This window comes from Pungitius pungitius, chromosome 17, assembly GCF_949316345.1.
Source record: "Pungitius pungitius chromosome 17, fPunPun2.1, whole genome shotgun sequence".
NCBI lineage: Eukaryota > Metazoa > Chordata > Actinopteri > Perciformes > Gasterosteidae > Pungitius > Pungitius pungitius.
Genome location: NC_084916.1, coordinates 725,310 through 743,466, shown reverse-complemented (window position 1 = coordinate 743,466; position 18,157 = coordinate 725,310). Strand labels below are relative to the sequence as shown.

At 45.1% G+C, this 18,157-nt stretch overlaps 3 protein-coding genes across 5 annotated transcripts; 1 reads left to right on the top strand and 2 right to left on the bottom strand.

The window, feature by feature from the left end:
- Positions 1–851: 851 nt before the first annotated feature.
- Positions 852–10,189, bottom strand: ehmt2 (euchromatic histone-lysine N-methyltransferase 2). 2 transcript variants are annotated; one of them, XM_037473987.2, is made up of 28 exons: positions 10,124–10,189; positions 9,035–9,104; positions 8,786–8,947; positions 8,228–8,514; positions 7,925–7,988; positions 7,715–7,797; positions 7,490–7,630; positions 7,271–7,342; positions 6,819–6,936; positions 6,642–6,728; positions 6,234–6,370; positions 5,974–6,117; positions 5,531–5,853; positions 5,189–5,434; positions 4,877–4,959; positions 4,612–4,718; positions 4,376–4,498; positions 4,194–4,295; positions 3,978–4,082; positions 3,582–3,736; positions 3,293–3,460; positions 3,051–3,195; positions 2,864–2,941; positions 2,547–2,662; positions 2,285–2,371; positions 2,116–2,194; positions 1,610–1,785; positions 852–1,483 (listed from the first exon to the last, which is right to left on the bottom strand). In XM_037473987.2, exons 1-28 carry the CDS (start codon positions 10,148–10,150, stop codon positions 1,303–1,305), a joined length of 3,666 nt encoding a protein of 1,221 aa, XP_037329884.2. In that variant the 5' UTR covers positions 10,151–10,189; the 3' UTR covers positions 852–1,302. The 2 variants fall into 2 exon arrangements, with proteins under 2 accessions (XP_037329884.2, XP_037329885.2); XM_037473988.2 differs by having other exon boundaries at positions 6,234–6,367.
- A 30-nt stretch (positions 10,190–10,219) lies between these two features.
- Positions 10,220–14,813, top strand: LOC119219095 (zinc finger and BTB domain-containing protein 12-like). Of its 2 annotated transcripts, none has more exons than XM_037473990.2 (5): positions 10,220–10,305; positions 11,489–11,697; positions 11,817–12,011; positions 12,179–12,385; positions 12,459–14,813. In XM_037473990.2, exons 2-5 carry the CDS (start codon positions 11,494–11,496, stop codon positions 13,578–13,580), a joined length of 1,728 nt encoding a protein of 575 aa, XP_037329887.2. In that variant the 5' UTR covers positions 10,220–10,305; positions 11,489–11,493; the 3' UTR covers positions 13,581–14,813. The 2 variants fall into 2 exon arrangements, with proteins under 2 accessions (XP_037329887.2, XP_037329886.2); XM_037473989.2 differs by lacking the exon at positions 10,220–10,305 and adding an exon at positions 10,312–10,557.
- A 102-nt stretch (positions 14,814–14,915) lies between these two features.
- nelfe (negative elongation factor complex member E) lies at positions 14,916–18,144 on the bottom strand. The gene is made up of 11 exons (XM_037473991.2): positions 18,012–18,144; positions 17,728–17,814; positions 17,428–17,497; positions 17,093–17,238; positions 16,941–17,015; positions 16,694–16,731; positions 16,314–16,597; positions 16,028–16,172; positions 15,828–15,882; positions 15,379–15,481; positions 14,916–15,280 (listed from the first exon to the last, which is right to left on the bottom strand). Exons 2-11 carry the CDS (start codon positions 17,800–17,802, stop codon positions 15,195–15,197), a joined length of 1,077 nt encoding a protein of 358 aa, XP_037329888.2. The 5' UTR covers positions 17,803–17,814; positions 18,012–18,144; the 3' UTR covers positions 14,916–15,194.
- Between the last annotated feature and the right edge of the window lie 13 nt (positions 18,145–18,157).

Sequence of the window (18,157 nt, the reverse complement as noted above, 5' to 3'; positions counted from 1 at the left end):
CTCCTGCCAGATGGATGCCTGGGGGGGGAGGGGTCATCTACAATCTTTATGGCTTGCTTCTGGGTCCTGGAAGCAAACGAGTCCTGAAGAGACGGCAGATTGCAGCAGATCACCCTCTCTGCAGAGCGGAGGACACGCTGCAGCCTGCCCTTGTCCTTGGCTGTGGCTGCAGCGTACCACACGGTGAGTCCTGGTAAAATTATGCTGGCCCCTCTAATAGTTCAGTCTGCCCTCAACCCCGTAAAACATTCACAGCTTAGAGGTTGTGTCTCACTTGGCTTCCTCAGAAATTTTCCCCACGCCACACCCTGATATTTCATCCTTTACTTTGTGCTACATCAAACCTACGACGCAAAGATTTGTAGGTTTACAACTAGGAAATCACGTTTGTGAACGTCTTCTCAACATTTAAAAACTTTCACTTCTGAACCAATTTTCAATGTTTGCCAAACACGTCTTTTAAATGATAAAATGCTCGCTGGAACTATCGTTTTTCAGCTATAACCGCTCTGTCGATCAAAGATACTCATTAGAATTATCATCAGAGTGGGACATCTTTCTAGTTCCTTGTCACATCTCTGACTGTCCGGATGCAGCATCCCGCCCCATCTCCCCTGCTTCACATCTGGCTTATAAAAGCCTTCTGCCGATACTACGACTCCAATGAAAGTGTCGATGAGAGCTCACATCTCTAAATGAGAAGAAGGGGGGGGGGGGGGGGGGGAGGGGGACATTGTATAACCACATCAAGTTGCATCAGATGAATGTCAGGATACGGGATCATGATATTGTGAGGCAGTGAGACACTAAGCTAGAAAGAAAATGACACATTTAATACAAGAGCCCAAAGATCAACTCATGAGCTAATTTATTACACTAAATGTGATAAAGAAAACAATATGTATAAAAATAAAGAAAATAACGCTAATAATAATAATACAAAAAAACAATGATATACACAGGTCCTTATTGAATCCAGCAGGCTTTGGGTTGACCCATTACTGTACTGATGTGACAGTTACATGGCAGTCTCCTAAAGAACAAACTTTAAGTCAAGACAAAGAGACAGTGGTCTATACAGTATACTGTATGTTCAAAATCAAAAAGTTTAAAACATTTGTTTAGGTACCATGCGGAACACAATCTACAGTAAACAGGAAAAATAAGGACGTTTCAAGTAGAAAAGAAAAACAGCACCATGCACCACACACAGCGTTTTAAAGATCTTAAAACAAAAGTGCATTTCCATTGAAGACACGTGAAATGGATGAGGCCAACCCAAAGGCCCCCGTGGTGAGTATTCTATGAGTTTCCCAGCATGGTCATCCCACAGTCCGCTCCTGATTCTGGGCAAGACTCCAGTCGAGCCAGTCGGTTCTGCTCTAAGGCGATGGCTTCGGCCGAGTGCTTGCATTTCTCTGATCCACACTGACAGGTGAAATACTTGCTCTTAATGTCCCAAAAGCGGTCTCCATAGTCAAATCTAATGGAAGAGACAAATCAAATGTTCTTCTTCAAGGTTCGGATGGAATGAGCTGTAAATATGTTGTTGTGACACATTTTAGAAATGCTTACAATCACAATGAAACTCTTTATTTAAAATTCTCACCCCAGCTCTTGGCCGCTGTGGATGTCTCTGGAGCTGAAGAAGGCGATTCGGGGAAATCTCAGGTCCTGGTGCAGCATGAACACACGTACTGGGATGAGGTTTGGGTCACACAGGTGGTTGATGAAGCGGCTGATGTTGCCATAGTACCGAGCGTCAATACAATACACCTCCCCATCCTTTAAAAACAACAACAACAACGTGTTAGGCACCTGTTCCCAACTGTGCATATTTAACAGGTCCCGACACCAAAACATTACATATTGTTTTGCATTAGTAATATAGTAAAATCTCTCTTAAAATACAGAGAAAGGGCAACCAATGGCAGTCGTGTTTTTGGTATATGCAAATTCAACAGATTCAGATCAGATTCAACAGATTTTAAAAAGAAATTTGGACTCTAAGGCTACACAGTGTTACGTTTGGGCTAATCATTTACTACAACAGTTATTTATTGTTTGGTGTACAGGAAATAAGTAATCTCTTTTTTTAATGCATAAAAGTTTCACCTTGTTGTCCAGATCAAACAGGTAGGAGTCGTCCTCCCTGACGTCTGCCTCTGCGTCAGAGATGAGCTCGCCGACGTATCTGGGGGGCGACGAAGGAAAAAAGCTTAGCGTTGAACCGTATTATGGAAAAAGCAGCCAGTTAAGTGCCCGCTAGGCGCCCCTCTCTTACTCGCAGATGAAGCTTCCTTGTGGAATATCCTGCAGAGCTCGGACACCCCAGCCCATCTTCTCTGTCCTGTAGAGCTGAAGACGCACTCTGAGCGGGGGGGGGGGGGGAGAAAAGGAAACGATGAAGGTTCAATACCACACGCTACGTGGCTTGGGCCTTCCAGCCAATGACGTCTTAAGTGAAGGGTGTAGCTTGTAAAAGCTATTGCCCTTATGGTTAGCAGCATGTGTTGGAGGTATTATGTTAATATTGGAACTCTTACTTGATGCCTGCCTGTACCACCCGGTTCTTGCACGTTCGATAGCAAGAACACGCCATGTTGCATTCAAATATAAGTGGAGGTTCAATTTTATTAAATTCCTGCAGCAGCCGTTGGTCCTAAAAAGAAATGATAGTGGAGTTGACATTAGTTTCACTCGGTCAGTTTTCTCATGAAACTCGTTGTCATGGACCTCATGGACCTCATACTAAACCGTAATCAAATATCTGCTAATTACTCACATTGTTATTGATGCTATGAAACAATCTCTTTTTCTGCTCATTAGTTAGGTGCTCTACGTCCTAAACGTTTCTATTTACCTTGTCGTACCAGCAGCGGATACTGAGCTGTCCACAGAGGCAGTTACTAGATGAGCAGTCATCAGAGCAGCCGCAGTGCTAAAATAAAGAGAACCAAACGGCATAGGATGCCATTTTCATTGCATAAAAATATTGTGTGTGTGTAACAAAGAGAAAGAGTCAAACAGGAGCCTGATTCATATTATACCTGCAAGTGTGTAATATTGCGGTCTATGTTCATTGCTGAAGTTTCACAGTTTTCCGAAACGTATTTGTAGTCTGAAGGACAGCCCTCGTCGTCCACTGCGTTCACGCAGGGTATCGGCACGTTCTCGTAGCCCTGTGCAATGTCACTGCGAGAAAGGAAATGAGTTCAATGAGTTAAGGAGAACAAGTCCATCACTGGGTCAAAGGTCTCCATTAAAACAACCCAACAACTGCAACAACTACCTGCAGATGATTCTCTCGGTCCGAAGCATGCGATTGGTTATTCCCCTTCTCAGCTTCCTGTTGATCTGAAGTGCCACCCACACTGGCGTGTCGACCCGTGCCAGGCTGAGAGGCGTGTCTCCTTCCCTGTTCATGATGTCAATGTCTGCACCTCTGGACAGGAACAACCTGCAGAGGACATAGAAACATGGGGTCTGGCACGTGGCGGTGGGTATACAGGCAGATGCCGAGGGCTTCGAGCTCCAGAAAAAGGACACGCGTGACTCGTCGGACATTGGCGGTCACTCACGTGACGCATTCCAAGAAGCCTTCTCTGGCGGCGATGTGGAGCGGCGTGTCTCCGTGCATGTTAACTGAGGCGAGGGAACAGCCAGAGTTCAACACCATCTCTGCTATGTCCACGTTCCCCGCATAAGCCGCCCAGTGGAGACACACGTTGAGCTCCTGAAGAGAGGAAGGAGACGGTTTAAAGAAAATAACCTGAATTTCATGCAACTACATCCACTTTGCCAGTTTGTTAAGAGATAATATAGCAGTCAGGGGCCGCAGGTTGAAGTTAAATAAAAAGGATGGCTCCTGAATCACAGACGACGATTTACACATTTTTATTTCACGGGTTCAAATAGATTAAATAATTATTCAAGCTGGCACATTTCTCATGCAACACAATCTGGTGGAATATTACCTTATCGCTAATGGTGACGTCCGCTCCTCTGTTCAGCAGCACTTTTATCACATCTACGTGTTTGTGTTCTGCAGACCAGATGATCGGTGTCCAGCCACCGCTGTCCTGAAACAAAACCGACAGGAAGAATCCCAATTAAGCCTGACCGGCCTTCGATGCACAAACTCACTTTAATAACACAAGAAAATGGTAAATGTTTGTCTCTCCTCTCTTTACCTGTGCATTTACATCAACCTGCCCCGTCTCTAGAAGCATGTTGACAATTTCCAGGTTTCCAAGCTTGGCTGCGTGGTGGAGGCCGGTATATCCGTCCTCCTCCTAAGGACATAAATAAGTCCGAATCAACCCAACGTGGGAGAGTTGACAATTACGATTGTAATTTAGGCACCAAAACTTACAACGTGATAGACGGAGGCACCGTTCTGAATCAGATAATGAGCCACCTCAATGTGGTTGTTGATGATGGCTTCCAACAGAGGGGTCCTACGGTCCTTGTCTTGAGCATTCACTTGAGCACCGGCCTGTCAGTATACAGTCACAACAACAAAATGATAACAATAAAGGCTTTTATCCATTACGGAATGTGTACTGATGACAGAAAATATGCTTTTTGACGATTCTCCTGTTTTCTTACCTGTATAAGAACGTAGCAGACTTCCAGCAGACCTCTCTGAGCGGCAGCATGTAGAGCAGAGCGCTTATTCTGAGAGTCGGGCTGGTATGACGGATCTATGCCCTCCACTGTCATACACACACAGACGCAGTTTTCAATACACACTTCATACACATGTATCCTGACCTTGTGTTGTGATGAGAGGAAATGCACAAATGTACTTTGGAGAAAAACGTAAGCAGGATCGGTAGCGAGAAGACTAAACGAAAAGGGCAAGCCCACTCACTCAGCATGAGCAGGACTCTCTGCACTTCTCCTTGCTTGGCAGCAGGGTAAAGCTGACGTGGGTGGAACCTCAGTTTCTTCTTCCTGGCAGATCAAAACATGATAACTGTACAGCTGCTGCAGATCGGATGGGTGAAAACTGGGTCTTCAACTGCTACCACAAAAGCATCTTCAACAAGAGTAAGTCAGATCTGAGGTGTAACAAAAATGACAAAATAAACTCATTCTTTGCATACTTCAATGTTGTGTTTTCTGCTCCTGTCAAGAACGTGGGACCTTTTTCTTTTTTACAGAAATCAATTTGGACCCCAACCTCTCTGTGTCTTGTGTGAGTATGGCCTTCTGCAGGGACGCCCTGCTGGGCCCAGGGGGAAGTGCACTCGGGCTGATGGGTTTCCCATTTGGCATACAGAGAGAGGGCCCCACGCTGTCCACACCCTCCTCTGCTGGAGGGACGCTGGCGATGGCTGCAGCAGAGCCTACAGGCTGCGGCGGCTGCTGCTGCTGCTGCTGCTGCTCCACTGCCAGCGTCACCAAACCATGGCTATGCATACGTGCACTGGAAGAGGGGGTGAAGGACAGCACAGGTGTGAAAAAAACAATTGTTGTAATTGTAACGATGCCAATCATTACCCCACACATCACCCAATCTTACCTGACGGGTCGTTCGGGCATCTTCCCGTCCTTCATCCCCCCTGTCGAGGCCCTGAGGGAGGGTGCTTTGGGGAGGGAGGGCGGCAGCGACGGGGTGGTGGTGGAGGAGGCCGACATTGTAACGACGGTGGTAGCCAGGGCAGTGGCAGAGCTGAAAGATGGGATCGTGACCTCTTGGGCCTCAGAGGCATCTTCTCCGCAGTGTGGACAGAAAAGCATACCGCCGCCATTTGCCCTGCTGCGCCCGCTGCCCAGCACCGTCACACAACCCCGGTGGAAGCGGTGAGCGATGCGTTGGTCCGGGCAGCACTCAAGAAATGTGCCCTGAAAGGCAAAACAAGTGGATGTAGTGAAGAAACAGGAGACTGCATCATATCAAGGAGGAGAAGTGAGGACGAAGAAGAGGAAAAAGTTGGCAGTAGAAGTAGATTTGAAACCGCTTACCGCTATGCAGAAGTATCCACACCCAGGACAGCAGTGGTGTTTGACCATGTGTGCGCGGTGGACTTCACAAAGCACCATGAGGGACACACGACTGGACGGCCGCATGGTCTCCCCTTTTAGCGTCCGATCAGAACAGGCCCTCAGCTGAAAAACAGAGAGACAAGATTACACAGAGTTGTGGCTGAAAGGAAAGTCCTTTGTGAGCTTCACAAACTACCACAGAGCACCCGTTCTTCTCCCCGAATCTATAAATGACCGACCTCTCCATTGATGCTCTCCGTGGCCATACACTGTCTGCTCACGCGGTGACTGGTGCTGTCGACCCGAGGCGCCTCCATCCTGCAGCTGCACAGAGGAAGCTCTTCCAGCCGCTCTGTGTCTCCCGCATCACTTCCTTCTGGAGGGGAGAGGATCGATTATTTCCTCAAGGTTTTTTTTAAAAAGTGCTCAATTGCCATCAAAATGCCGATGGCTGAGCTAGCAGCTAACGCCGCTGATAGTACGGACGTGCCACCCGCAAAAGATATGTTAGAGATAAATAAAGAATATTTTAATAGTCCCCAAATCTCTTTCTTAGAAAAACAGCTTTGTTTTTATAGTACAATGATAAGAGAGAAAGATATATTCCAGATTTTCCTCCAACTCACATCGACACATCATAAACGTACCGTAATGAGGAGAAAGTGTCAGACTGTCAGCAGCAGCGATGTCCAGAGCACCCAGAGGAACCTCCGTGTACTCAGGGGGCCTTTCTCCTGAGGACAAACCAAATAACAATGAGTATGTAAGTAAAAGAAGCATGATTCAATGTTGTTTTGGGAGACACAGAAGTTAACGTCACTCACCTTCCACAGTCTCAGCCTCAGGTGGGTTTCTCTCTTTGTTCTGGTTCGACTGCAACCAAACCGACTCCTCGCACTCAGCTCCACTTTTGACGGCTCCTTTTGTTTTGCACTCAGAACTCTGCAAGGGAGAAATTATACTATAAAAATGAGACATTTGTGGAGGGTAGAAAAAAAAGGTGTGCTGCGATTTTACAACACCACAAAAAAAGGGGATGTGGAGTTTTAAAGTTTTAAAGTAGATAACATTACAGCACAACTGTGGACCTGCACACAGACGCTAACACACACTGTTTCCCGCTTTCCCACAATATGTGACAAAAAGATTCTATGGTTACAGACATGCACTTTGTTTGTTGACCTCAAATATGTATGCAAATATGACCAGACTACAACTTTGTCACTGTAAGATAACGAGATAAGAGATTTAACACTGGGCACAAAACATTTCTCACATGATCTGACGTGTTCACCGACGACTCGATCTCTTTAGTGTGCTTTCCCGTTTCTGCCACACCATCTTCAAACTATAGAAGAAACAACAATGGAAATACTATGACCATCACAATCATGCAGCACATACACATGCTATAGCATGATGCTTGACAAAATGTACACGTGCTGACAGTGAGTGATCACTTTTAGTGGACAATGAGTCCATCTGAGCCTCATACCTTTCCTGAATCTTGAGCAGACGGACTGGAAACGTGAGTTTTCTCCGCTACTTCCTCCTCTGACTCCCCCATACTGCCGTTGCTCTTCTCTGGTGTTTTCTTGGCAACACACTCCACCTTTTTATGGAAAAATTGTTCTCCCTGAAATTTGAAAAACAACAACAACACTGACATTAATCCTGTTATAGCTAAGTAAACTATATACCTGCAAAGACATAATCTTACCATTGTTGGAACATTTCCTGGAACGTGCTCTGACGTCTCAGGTGTCCCATCCGATAACTGACCCAGTTTCCTCCTTTTTGCAACTATTCAAAGAACAACAACCCCGACGGGAATCTTATACAAGACACACCAACTCATTTTTATTCATAGGAAATTGATAATTTTATGCAGACCAACGCCGCGTAGTCTGAATATGCGACAGCTACTCACCCGTTTCCGAGTTGGAGGATTCTGAAGGTGTCACAGGTTCGACAGGTGCATCAACTTGGCTCATCTGTGAAACAAAAAATAGTCAATACTCATGAAAAAAGTTGAAACAAAGAATTACTACAATACAGTTTGCGCTTGTTCAGGGGCTGAAGAATTTCTGCATATTTAGAAGACACTTTAAAGAGAGTTAGAATAAAAAGGGCCATTACAGTGTCAGATACCAAATGCTGGTACAAATACAAGAAAAATGTATACATGTATATATAATATATAATAATATTAACTACGTGCTCTATTTCTCACCTGCCCTGGCGGAGGCCTGTTCATGGTCTTGCGGGCCCGGTGGATCTTGGTCAGGGCAGGGGAGACAGAGGGAGATGAGGAGGCTGTGGCAGAGGACGAGGAGGAAGATGAGGAGGAAGATGAGGAGGGTGAGACAGATGAGGAAGGAGCAGGTGCCAGGACGACTTTACTACTGCCAGGTCCAGAAACACTCATTTTTGCTCGGCCAGGAGACAACGTTGAAGATGTGGAAGGAGAGGAAGAATACGAAGAAGAGGACATTGATGAAAGGGACTTTGCTGCGTGTCCTGTAAAAGAGAAGTGAAAAGCAATTGCTTTCTTAAAAGAATATTTTAAAGCTTATCACTGTGTAACAGTAACATTCAATCTGACACCAACAAAGCGTTTATTCCAGGACGGATGGATAATAATAAATCCTGTATGGGGACATTTTTGTGCTGACGGTTACGAATCCAATCTCCTTAATGTCAAATTTGTGACTGGTCCTATTAGATGCGACAAACAAAAGGTCACCTCTTCAATAATTTCGAAGAAAGCTGACTGGATGCAAACTCTTACCAGCTGCTGGTTTTGTTGGGGAGGAGGCGGGGGACCATTTCAGTCCCTCATCGCCAGCTCTCAAAGCATCCTTCCCAGGCGGCTTTGATGACAACATTGATGGCATCCCACACACGGGCTCGGTCTTCTTGTCAACAGCAGGCGTGGTGAAGAATTCATTATCTGAAAAAGTAGTAATAACAAAGTCTCACCAGTTCAGTTTTATTGTGTACTGATTTCCAACGTCACTATACATTGCCGTTGACATACCTCCTTTTACTTGACTTGGCCCAGCTAACGACTCTGAAAGCGTCTCAGTGTCATTTCCACCAGGAGGCTCCTAAGAGAGAAAGCACCAATAGCAGGAATAACATTTCTTAGTATTACAGATCAGGACTGTATTTAATCATTGCATTAAACAGTATTGTATGTAAACACATTTACATACATTTATTTATTGTTGTCTTTGTCACTTTCATTGTAATACAAAATTCAACAGGATTACAATGGATAACTGTCTCTTAAAAAAGACAAATAATTTCTAACCAAAAGCTCCAAAGCAGTCTACTGTCTGGCTAAACATAAACACTCTAGTAAGCAAAACATTTTAAAGGATATTGTGCACACAATATAGCAAATACAGCCAGTGAAAACATATTCCTCAAGAAACAGTTTGGTAACCCAGGTTTTAGTCATTCCAGGTAATTACCACCTATTGCTGTAGAAAACATGATTTGTAGTATGTTTTCCAGTGTACATCAGCATGATAAACAACAAACTCCAGTCACTGGGCACCAAATCACTTTTTTTGTCTCAATACAAAACAGTCAAACGCGTTTTGTTCATAACTACCAATATTTAAAGTTTAGTGCATCGAAGTTCCGCCTTCACGTAGAAATAAAACCGTCAACCAATGGCTGATCCACTCTGTTGTTACGTCAACTGCCGCCATCAGTCAATCGATCCATTCATACCTTTCACACAATTTAGAGCAACAATCGTCCGTGAAATGGAAAGGAATATAACGTTACGTTAGTCAAGTTTCACACAGTGGCAGTTTAGAAAGCTACAGTTAACTCACAAATATCACGGTGCACAAAAAGCAATTCATTTAAACAGTCGAGCAATCTGACGTGAGTCAACACACCGTTAACTGTTTAAGGCTAACGTCAACGTGGCTAACAATGTAGCACAGCTCACAACAAAGAGCTCCTACAACCAACAATTGAGTATAGTTTTTATCATGGCAGACTGCAGCTTTATTGGCTCGTTTTCTTAGGAATGCCGTTGCGTTTACGCCCTAATAGATGAAGGTACATTTCATTATTTTTCGGGTTTGTGGTGCAGAGGGTTTCCTACCTTCGTCGTTGTCTCAGACGCCGACATGTTTCCCGAGGCTCATCAATGTAACGTACTGCGTCATCAGCTCTAGCCCCGCCCCCTCGGCCACGGATTTGAAAACAACCGATCAGAAGTCAGCGTGCGTACTCGTTTTTTACCATTGGCTATCGTTAGAATAATCCCACAAGAACCGATTCAAGGTCAGTTTCGTGCCGATAGACTAGTCGTCTTTATGTTTCATTACGAGATGTCCCCCCCCCCAAAAAGAGGCCAAAACTAAACTGAAATCGGGCCACTAACGTTAGCTTCTACCAGTAGGGATGATGAATTACAGCAGCTAATTCAGAGTATCTGAATTGAGTATCTGAATTAGCGGTGGTTCTGATGAAAACAAACCCGGATTTGCTTTTTTGTAAAAGCCCCGAAGACATTCAACGAAAGGAAAACCAGAGGTGAGGGTCGCCAAAGTTTCTTTCGGAGCTCTCGGACGCTTCTATGGCTGTTCTGTTGCTGATTAGACGATTCTTGTAAGCTAACTAAAAGCTAGCTGTTAGCTAACACCCAGACGAGTAACGCTAGATGACGTTATGCCAGAGGGAATGAAGAAACACATCGCGTTAACCTTTCTCAGAAGTCACACAGACCTCATTTTTACCACAGAGTGAATGGACGCAGCTAACATGAACTCTATCGGTCTTAAGCTTTCCTCGCGTAGCTTTACACATGCTAGCTAACGTCCCTCAAGTAAACCCTCTTTAAAATATCGACCCTGTGATGTGAGACATCTTAACGCTCGCTGTAATGATACCTGGGCTGGGAAATGTATCTGAATAATATCAATATCTTGTTGGCAGACGAGATTCAGTGACGAATGTTTAATCCCACATTACAATGTCCATCACGGGCGATTATCCTTTGTCTGAATATCTGACCCAAATCATAAGAAACTCAGTCATATGACAAAGTAATGAAGCAAATCATCACCATTAAAGGTGATTGATTCAAACATTTAACTCATCAAATCATTTCATTTCTTTGCTGCAATCAGGCCTTTGAGAGTTTAGCCATATTTCTGTTTAGTTGCCAATAATTGATTTGTCTTTTGAAACTTTCCACACCAGAAAACATATGCAAAAAACGTATCCTTAAAATAAAAATGGAAGAACTACCATACTGGTTTCGTTATGCCTAGAATTTAAACTGTCCAAACTCTGCACTGTAATGTTGAGTTCACATGAGGCTCTACAGGAGCCCAGGTTTCAATGCTGTTTAGATTGTGTATGTTTATGAACAATTTGTCAGCTTGATCTTTTCCTTTAAAGATATAAAGACCACCTCTCTTGAGTTATTTGCAATGAATATATATATTACATTCCCAATCAGACAAGATGGAGATGCTATGTTTCCGGTTACCGGGCCACGGGGACACGACCCTGAAGCACCTGAATGCACTGAGGTCCCGCCAGCACTTCTGTGACATCACCATTGTGGCCAGCGACAACCTGACATTCAGGGGACATAAGGTGGTGCTGGCTGCCTGCTCGCCTTTCTTGAGGGACCAGTTCCTCCTCAACCCGTCCCCCAAGCTTCAGGTAGTCAAATGTCAATTTGACACACCAAGTCGCGCTCTCGACATCTGGTCTTTTGTGAAGCTCTCTTACTGACTAAAAACAGTGTTGCTTTGTGGTCTTTGTTTCACTATTTGACCCAGGTGTCGCAGCTGTACAGCTCCACAGTGGTGTGTGATCTGCTTCAGTCTTGTTACACTGGCGTCCTGCAGTTTAACCCAGAGGAGATTGTCAACTACCTGACCGCCGCCAGCTACCTACAGATGGAGCATATTGTGGAGCGCTGCCGAGGAGCCCTGAAGAAGTATGTGAATCTAAGAAGCCCCAGTCCCCCGAAGGTGAGTCATTCAGAACTATTATTTTAAATGGCTGTCGTATTCAAATTGTACAGTAAGGTAAATTGGTCATAATTGTTAGGCCATGTCAAGGAAAAAAAGTCCAAAAAGAAATCTGTGACAAACTTTGTATTTTGTAACCCGCTTTATTCCTCTTTACCTTCCTCTAGATGGCTTCAGAGGAGAGTGGGGCTCGGCTGTTGATTGTCAGCAACAGCGTTCATTCGGGGGCGTCTCCTCCTGCTGGCCGGCCCTCTCCTGGGCGCTCACACAGCCCCGCTGTGCGCTCAGTGGAGGAGGGCGGCGGCGACCTGTCTGTTCAGGGCAGCAGTAAACACCACGGTGGAAGTCCCATGCTGGATGAGCAGCACATTAAGGTTTGTGTGTGAACGTACAGCACAACAACAACAACAGCACCACACAGTTGGTCAGTCTTCCTTTCTGCTGCAGGTAAATGCATCAGACGAGGAGGAAGTAGCAAGACAGGAGAACTGTGAGGTGTACAGAGTCTACTTCAAAGACGCCGACCAGATGAACAGAGACGAGGAGGAGGAGGAGGAGAAAGGAGAGCCCTCGTACGGACATCAGGAGGCATGTTACCCAGAAACGGAGGGCATCATGATGGCAGGAGAACGCGGCGAATACACCTTAAATCCAACAGAAGAGGATCTCAGCATGGGGGGGCTTTCGATGGAGGGGCTCCGGGCGTTCAGGCGCAGGCTCCCTGACCCTAAAACTGTCCGGGGCAGAGCGAGGGGCAGGGGGCGGGGTTTCAAGAGGAGACGGTTGGTGACAACACAGGAAAAAAGACCCCCGGGCCTGGCCCACCACCCGGATTTGTGGTACCTGGCGACTGCGGGGATGGGAGAGGGTTTCGGCTTGGACCCCGGCCAAGAAGGGCACAAGACGCAAAACTACTTGTCCGTTGAAGTCCCCAAGTTGGACTTTGGCATGGGCGACACGCGGGGAGACAAGGTGTCGCCAATGGACGGCAACAGTTTGGGCCCGTACGCCCTGGAGGAATCCGGCTCTGGCGCCGGGGAGGGGAGCTCGGGCCTGACGACCGTTGGAACGGACGAGGGAGGCGACGAGTCCGTGGCGGTGGTGGGATCCACCTCGAGCGTAGTCGGGCCTGTGATCTGCGAGCACTGCGGCATGACGTTCCCCTCCACCCACTCCCTGGCCATCCACTCGCGCTCCACCCACCTGCTGTACGCCTGTCCCTGCTGCGGCAAACACTTCCACCACTCGGCCAACCTCACCCGGCACATGGCCGTGCACCGGGGCACCGGCAAATCCCACCAGTGCCCGCTGTGCTACAAGACGTTCACCCAGAAATCCACACTTATAGACCACATGAACCTCCACAGCGGCGAGCGGCCGCACCGCTGCGCGTACTGCCACGCCCGCTTCGCCCACAAGCCCGCCTTGCGACGCCACCTGAAGGAGCAGCACGGGAAAACCACGGGCCAGAACTCGCTTCACGAGCAGGAGGAGAGGGAGAGAGAGGGGGCTGGCGGAGCAATAAGAGAGGAGGAGCAAGAGTGCCTGGTTACGGAGCAGGTCGCGTAGGCCCAGGCGTCAGAGAGAGTTGGTGTTTAGACTGCCTGAAGTCCATCGCTCACGCCTCCCGCTAGCGAGGGCAAGGCCGCGGTAACGCAGTTCACCTCGTTCAGACGCTATCCGTAACCATAGCAACAGTAATTGGGGAGCAGCGGACGTCAGGCCGTGGCTCCGCGGTTTTGTCTGAACCCTACCCCTCAGGTATTTAACTGACGTTACCTGGTATTAAGTGGTTGAGTGTGAGGGCTTTAAATGGCAGCACTTTGCAGCCACACGTCACCATGACAACATCTGAAATAGGATTTACAATTGACTGTATTTGTCTTACATTTTACACCTTTCAGGCTTTTACCCTAAGACAAGATCATTTTGGATGTTTTTACTGTTAAATATCAGTGCTTTCTTTTTCCATTTGTAATCCTTGATGTTTTAAATGTATAGATTTTAATATGACAGTCTGAACACACAAGTTCCATATTTTGTTTGTTTTTACGGCCAAATCACGATGAATTTTGGGTCATTCCCTTTCCCAAAAAAAGGGCTCATAAACTTTATAAACATAAACAGCATTGGGTCCAGCACCATCTCATTCACTCACTGTCCGGTCACGAAAGCTTGCATTGCCCAAAAACGATCATTTGTGGGATTTCCGTTTTTTTTCTGCGATCGTCACCGACCTAAAAGCTGGAATGTCAAATCTCATGCAAAATCTAACCTGTTAGTTTCATTACTTTTTACTTTGAGTGCGCAGTGATATGGAACGCTGGCGTCAATGTGAGCAGCTACTGTACATTATCTCAGAATAATGCAACCCCCCCCCAGCAAAACCATTATGATTACCTACCTGCCAATAGAAGCCCTCAAATGCTACACGCTGATTTGAATCTGCATATAGATAAACAGTCAGCGTGTTATGTGGGCAGAATGACAGTGCTCAAAAATGTTATACAGACATTGTGACTTGTCATAGCCCGGGTATTACTAGTGACTGTAATCATGGCTCTGTTGTATTCAAACTGACATACAAAGTACCAGGACCTGGAAACTCAGAGGCTGAATGGAACTGTGCTTTAAATACTGTGAGATGTCAACATGTCTTCAGTGACAAACGTCCTGTGGATTTATCTGTCTCTTGGAATGTGTAATTAGTAGGACTCTGAACTGTAATGTTAAACTTAAATATATGTAACGATCTGACTGGCTGCAGTGAAAAGATGTAAATAAAATTGTCCTATCCACTTACACAGGTGTTTTTACTAATGTTTAGTAGGCTGAGGAAGTATCTTCACTCTTGTCTTATGTGACTTGTTCCTGTTGAAAAACATCAAGGAGATGTATTTGTGGAAATTTTAGAACCACACAGTTAACACATTTTCTATAGCTTTTCTATTGATAAACAATAAATACATACCCATTGGACTAAATGATGCATTAGGCCCTATTTGTTGTTTGGTGCATACACTTTATTGAGCTCAGAAGCTTATCTCTTACTTGAAAGAGCCACGCAGCATCAAATACCAACCAAGACTACATGATTATTATTCATCACGCAACTAAGATTAAATATCTGGCTTACATCATTAAAAACCAAAATGTGAAAATCAACCTGTCAAAATAAAAAAACTATTTTTTTTCAGTCAAGAAATCTTCATTGTACACGACTTGATTCCTCTTGTCTCTGTAGGAGCCTTTGGTGCTGTTCTGCACCGCTGCCAAAGAAGAGAGATGCAGAAAGTTAATCCACGCACGCACGCACACGCACACACAGGTCAACGTCAAAATAAACAATAGAGAGCAGTGTGTTTACCCAGTGAAGCCCACACTGATTTCCCAGTAGCAGCATCTAGCATGGGCTGCTTCCTGGCAATGCTGACTTTGACATGAACGTCTCCCACCATGGCCCCGTTTAACTGTGAGACAAAAACAGTGCGGATTCCTTCCTTTTACACTTGACTTATTGGTCATTGGAAAACACAGCAATCACACTCGAGTCAAGCGATAATTGATAACTGACCCTAACTGAACAAATGGCTTCAACTCATTATATTACCATATTAGATTTGGAAAATTTGCCATATTACATATACCAGAAAAAAAGTACTTCTGATTGGGATAGACCAACTGCTTTGACAAAACAATTATATTAAATGAGTTAAATGTGATAAATCACATCTATGTTGCATGTTTGTAGAACCATTTTGGGAGCTTCTGTATCATTACAAGAGGAATAGCACCAAACAAAAGGATAGCACCAACCTCAGCGACAGCCTGGTCTGCAGATTCCATCTTCTCAAAAGTAATGAATGCACAACTAGAAAGTGAAAAAAGGCAGAATTGTATTAGAAAAGGAAAAAGAAGCAGGTGAAGACAGCCTAGTGTATGTAATGGGAAAGCAACACATTCATAACAGTCGGATGACCAATGTTTTCACACAGAGTTGTTTGAAGACTCCATACTTGCGTGGGTTGTCCATGGAGAGGTCGATGATGCTTCCATGTTGAGAGAAAGAGGAGCGCAGGTTTTCCTCGCTGAGCCCAGAGCCGTACACGTACACCGTATTTCCCTTTCGTACCCCTCTGCGCTCTGGGTGTGAATCTGACCCTGGGAATAAAAATATAGGATACAGAGGGAAAATAATGCATGTGATCCAGCACTCACCACCACACTACATCCCCAGTAGGACGGCATCCATTTCAACTGATAAATGCTTCTCTGAGGATTTTTCCTGGGTTGGTCACTTACGTCTGAACGGTGCATCTCTTTCTCTGTCCCGGTCCCTATCGTGGTCCCGGTCCCTGTCTCTGCTTCGGTCTCGGTCTCTGCTTCTGTCTCTTTCCCGGTCCCGGTCTCGGTCTCGGTCTCTATCCCTTTCCCGCTCTCTGTCTCTGTCTCTTTCCCGCTCTCTATCCAGCTCTCGGTCGTGGTCTCGCTCTCTCTCTCGGTCCATTTCACGGCCCATTTCACGGCTGGACGACGCGCCGCCTCCCTCCTCCTCATCCCGGTATCGGTCTTTGGAGCTGACAAAGCTGCAGGGGTCACACAGGTGAAATGTTACAGCTACGGATACTTAGTGAATTAAACAGATTATTTTGCTTATTTGTTGTGTGCTTTTGCAACATTACCTCTCATAAAGAGACTTCCTTTGGGCTCTTTTTCCAGACTACAAGAAAAAAATGGCAACATAAGCAGGTCTATTTGACTTCAACTTAAAGCATGGCAACGTTCTCCATCATTTCTTTTGAACCTTCAAATATGCAAATGTGAAGTGCACATGTAGGATATGTGCCTTTTTAACACTACTCACAAAAATAGCGGCATTTGCTTCTGCTCAACAAAGACACATACATATCGTACATATTTCCACTATACCTCAGGTAGTTCTTCATCTGCTGAAACACTCCTTTGGAACGGTAAGAAAGCCGGAATCTGGCCTTTCTCAGGGTCCTGTGTCAGATGGAGCCAAAATTAGAAAGAAGCAGGAAAAAAGCTGAAACAACACAGTCTTAGGAATGTCAGCTCACCTTTAGTTTAATTTCCAGCATTCGAGAGCGTTTAAAGCCTGAGTTCTTGTTCTCCGACTTAATGGCACTGATGGCACCCGTCTTGATCAGCATCTTTGCTTGTTCTGTTGCCGTTGCCGTGTCAACAACAGGCTGGTCCGACAAAGCTGTTACGAAGGAAAGTGTGAAGTAGTGGTTATCTTTATTTGCTTTCGTCAATCGTTGTGAACAGGACATATTTCTACCTACAATCATTCTTTGTATAAAGTGATTGGTGATGTGAAAGAGTAAACACTAAGTGTATTTCTAATAAGACGAATCCTAAAGTACATTTAAATTAAGTCAAAATCACTTACTCCGTTTCAATCCACTTTGATTTGTCTGGTTAGTTGAACTCTGCTTCTTCAAGGCATGCAGCGCCTTTTTCTGAACAGACACGTTAGAAGGTTTGGTAACACATTACTTTGTTTCAATCTGGTCCTCTATATGATATCGCTCCATCAATGATAAATTCAACACATGGCATTAAATCAGGTGTCATCACACAACATTGTCACACTTCTTTACACAAACTGTCTAAAATCTTTGTGTGCGACTGTGTGACTACATCAATATTTAAAGTTATGCCATGTGATGGAAACTGACCGTTTATTTACCTTTTTCTTGAGTTTAGCATATTTCTTCTGCAGAGCCTCTTCTTCTTCGGTCAGTGAATTTGGAAATACTACCATGATGAAAAAAAGCTGCAATGCAGACAAATGTATTAACAGCTAGTAAGAAATGCGACTGTAGTAGCACAAGAAAGGCTTTACAAATGTTTTATCACGTTTACAGCTGTTAGCCAAGGAAGGCTAATACAGTGTCCAAACCCGACTGCCTTCCAAAAGACAAGTACCTTGTTATTACATTTGAACCATATAAAATGTAAATATCAACCTACCACAATAACCAAAAAAGGATGCGCAGCCTCTTGAAATTAACTTAAATAACAGTTATTTGCTTATATCTAAACCATTCACTCAACAATCTGAAACAGTGGCGTCTCAACCGAAAACACCGACGCGTGTCTATGACGTAGAAGCTGCT

Coding starts and splice junctions, on each gene's coding strand:
- ehmt2 (XM_037473987.2), bottom strand. CDS start 10,150: ATGTCGGCGTCTGAGACAACGACGAAG. Junction 6,371..6,641: donor GACACTTTCTCCTCATTACG/GTACGTTTATGA, acceptor TCTCCCCTCCAG/AAGGAAGTGATGCGGGAGAC. Junction 5,854..5,973: donor GTGGATACTTCTGCATAGCG/GTAAGCGGTTTC, acceptor TTTGCCTTTCAG/GGCACATTTCTTGAGTGCTG.
- LOC119219095 (XM_037473990.2), top strand. CDS start 11,494: ATGGAGATGCTATGTTTCCGGTTACCGGGCCACGGGGACACGACCCTG. Junction 11,698..11,816: donor ACCCGTCCCCCAAGCTTCAG/GTAGTCAAATGT, acceptor TATTTGACCCAG/GTGTCGCAGCTGTACAGCTC. Junction 12,012..12,178: donor GAAGCCCCAGTCCCCCGAAG/GTGAGTCATTCA, acceptor ACCTTCCTCTAG/ATGGCTTCAGAGGAGAGTGG.
- nelfe (XM_037473991.2), bottom strand. CDS start 17,802: ATGGTAGTATTTCCAAATTCACTGACCGAAGAAGAAGAGGCTCTGCAG. Junction 17,239..17,427: donor TCAAAGTGGATTGAAACGGA/GTAAGTGATTTT, acceptor CCTTCGTAACAG/CTTTGTCGGACCAGCCTGTT. Junction 16,598..16,693: donor AGGAAGTCTCTTTATGAGAG/GTAATGTTGCAA, acceptor TGACCCCTGCAG/CTTTGTCAGCTCCAAAGACC.